General features: G+C 44.0%; 1 protein-coding gene across 1 annotated transcript; it reads right to left on the reverse strand.

Moving 5' to 3' along the window:
* Positions 1–386: 386 nt before the first annotated feature.
* Positions 387–884, reverse strand: LOC139863492 (uncharacterized). The gene has a single exon (XM_071852120.1). It carries the CDS (start codon positions 882–884, stop codon positions 387–389), a length of 498 nt encoding a protein of 165 aa, XP_071708221.1.
* Positions 885–1821: the final 937 nt, after the last annotated feature.

The following is a 1821-nucleotide window of genomic DNA, read 5'->3' on the forward strand; positions in this document are numbered from 1 at the left end:
CACTTTTTGTTTATAGTCATGACTTGCAGATCTCTAGGTCTACTCGGGCGGAACTAGGTCAACCCAATAATCGTCGCTCTCCGGTAAAATAGACTAGCATGTCGCCAAACAGACTTCTGCTGCGTGGGAGCTAGAGAAAGTCATCCCTTAAAAAGGCAGGAATGCGCTAGTATAATACTGTGCGCGTGCATTTTAAGCAAAATAGCTATTCTACTTTTAAAGGCACGAGAAATAATAAACCGAAAATGACTTGTTGCTTTAATATAATCGAAAAAATGATTTTTACAATAATGCAGCACACTGTCGACCTACAAAGGCGCGTCATTTAGTAATTACATGTAAATCATGATAAAATAGGTGAGTGATCAATTCTCCCAATTCCTATATTACATGTAACATTTCTTAAGCGCGGTAGCATGCCAAGTCCGCTTGATTGGATTACCCTTGAGCTCTGCCAGTTTGTAAGTTCCGGTGTTACTGATCCCTATGACCTTATAAGGTCCTTCCCAATTTGGCCCCAATTTTCCAGTGTTTTGGGCCCTGCTTGCTTGATTATCGCGCCATACAAGATCTCTTACCTTGTACGTTCTCGCTCGCACACGTTTATCGTAGTATTTTGCGATGCGCTGTTTGTTGGCCGCTTTGCAGATCGCCGCCATCTCCCTGCGTTCTTTTGCATAGCCCAAATTGGTGTGAAACCTTTCATCATTTTCTTCCTCATTGTACGACAATACTCTTTCGCTTAGAATAGTTATCTCCGCTGGGATCACTGCCTCGGAGCCATATACCAAGCAAAATGGCGTTTCTCCTGTGTTGTTCTTGTGTGTTGTTCTGTGTGCCCATAAGACTTTGGGCAATTCATCCACCCATCCTTTGTGCTTCATTCCCAACCTTGCTTTGATAGCATGCACGATATCTCGGTTGGTAACTTCACATTGTCCGTTATCCTAAAGGGTGTGCAACGGAAGTGAAACTCTGCTTGATGTTTAAGTCTTGGCACCAGCTGTGGAAGGGGTTGCCTTCGAACTGCGTACCGTTATCGCCGACGATTTCATTGTGTATTCCAAACCAACATACAATACTTTCCCAGAAAAAATCTCTGATTCTCTTGCTAGTGATGGTACACAAGGGTTTTGCTTCTACCCATTTGGTGAAGAAGTCGATAGCGACTACTAAGTATTCTGCGTTCCTGGCGCCTTTTGGAAAAGGGTACCACAATGTCGATAGCCCATTTGAAGAATGGCCATGGCGAGGTGATGGGTATCATGGGATGTTGAGGCACCTTACTGAATAGCGCATGTAGTTGACACTCTTGGCAAATCCTTATCCTTTCGGCTGTGTCAGCATACATCCTCGGCCAATAATAACCTAGCCTCTTAATCCTCTCAGTGACTGTCCTGAATCCGGAGTGCAACCCACAGGACCCCTTATGAATCTCATCGATGATTGTCGTGGCTTCCTTGGGTCCCACGCACTGTAGGGTCGCGCCTAGATAGGATTTCCTATACAAAGTATCTCCTCGCAGTTCATAGTTTGGTGCTTTCACTCTGATCTTCGTTGCTTATTTCTCGTTTTCTGGTAGGGATCCAGTTCGCAGGAATTCTATGATATCCGTCATCCACGTCTTTTCCTCTTCTTCAACTGATGCGACCGTTATCTCAGGCTCAGTAGATTTCTTAAAAATCTGTTCTACCACCACTTTCTTTTCCAGGTGATTAAATGTAAGAGCAGCCAGCTTACTGAGTACGTCCGCTTGTTTTTTTTGACTTCTCGGTATTTGACTGATCCTAAAATCGATAAACGCATCTGCTAAGGAGTGAA

Source organism: Rutidosis leptorrhynchoides, chromosome 8 (assembly GCF_046630445.1).
Source record: "Rutidosis leptorrhynchoides isolate AG116_Rl617_1_P2 chromosome 8, CSIRO_AGI_Rlap_v1, whole genome shotgun sequence".
In the NCBI taxonomy this organism is placed as follows: domain Eukaryota; kingdom Viridiplantae; phylum Streptophyta; class Magnoliopsida; order Asterales; family Asteraceae; genus Rutidosis; species Rutidosis leptorrhynchoides.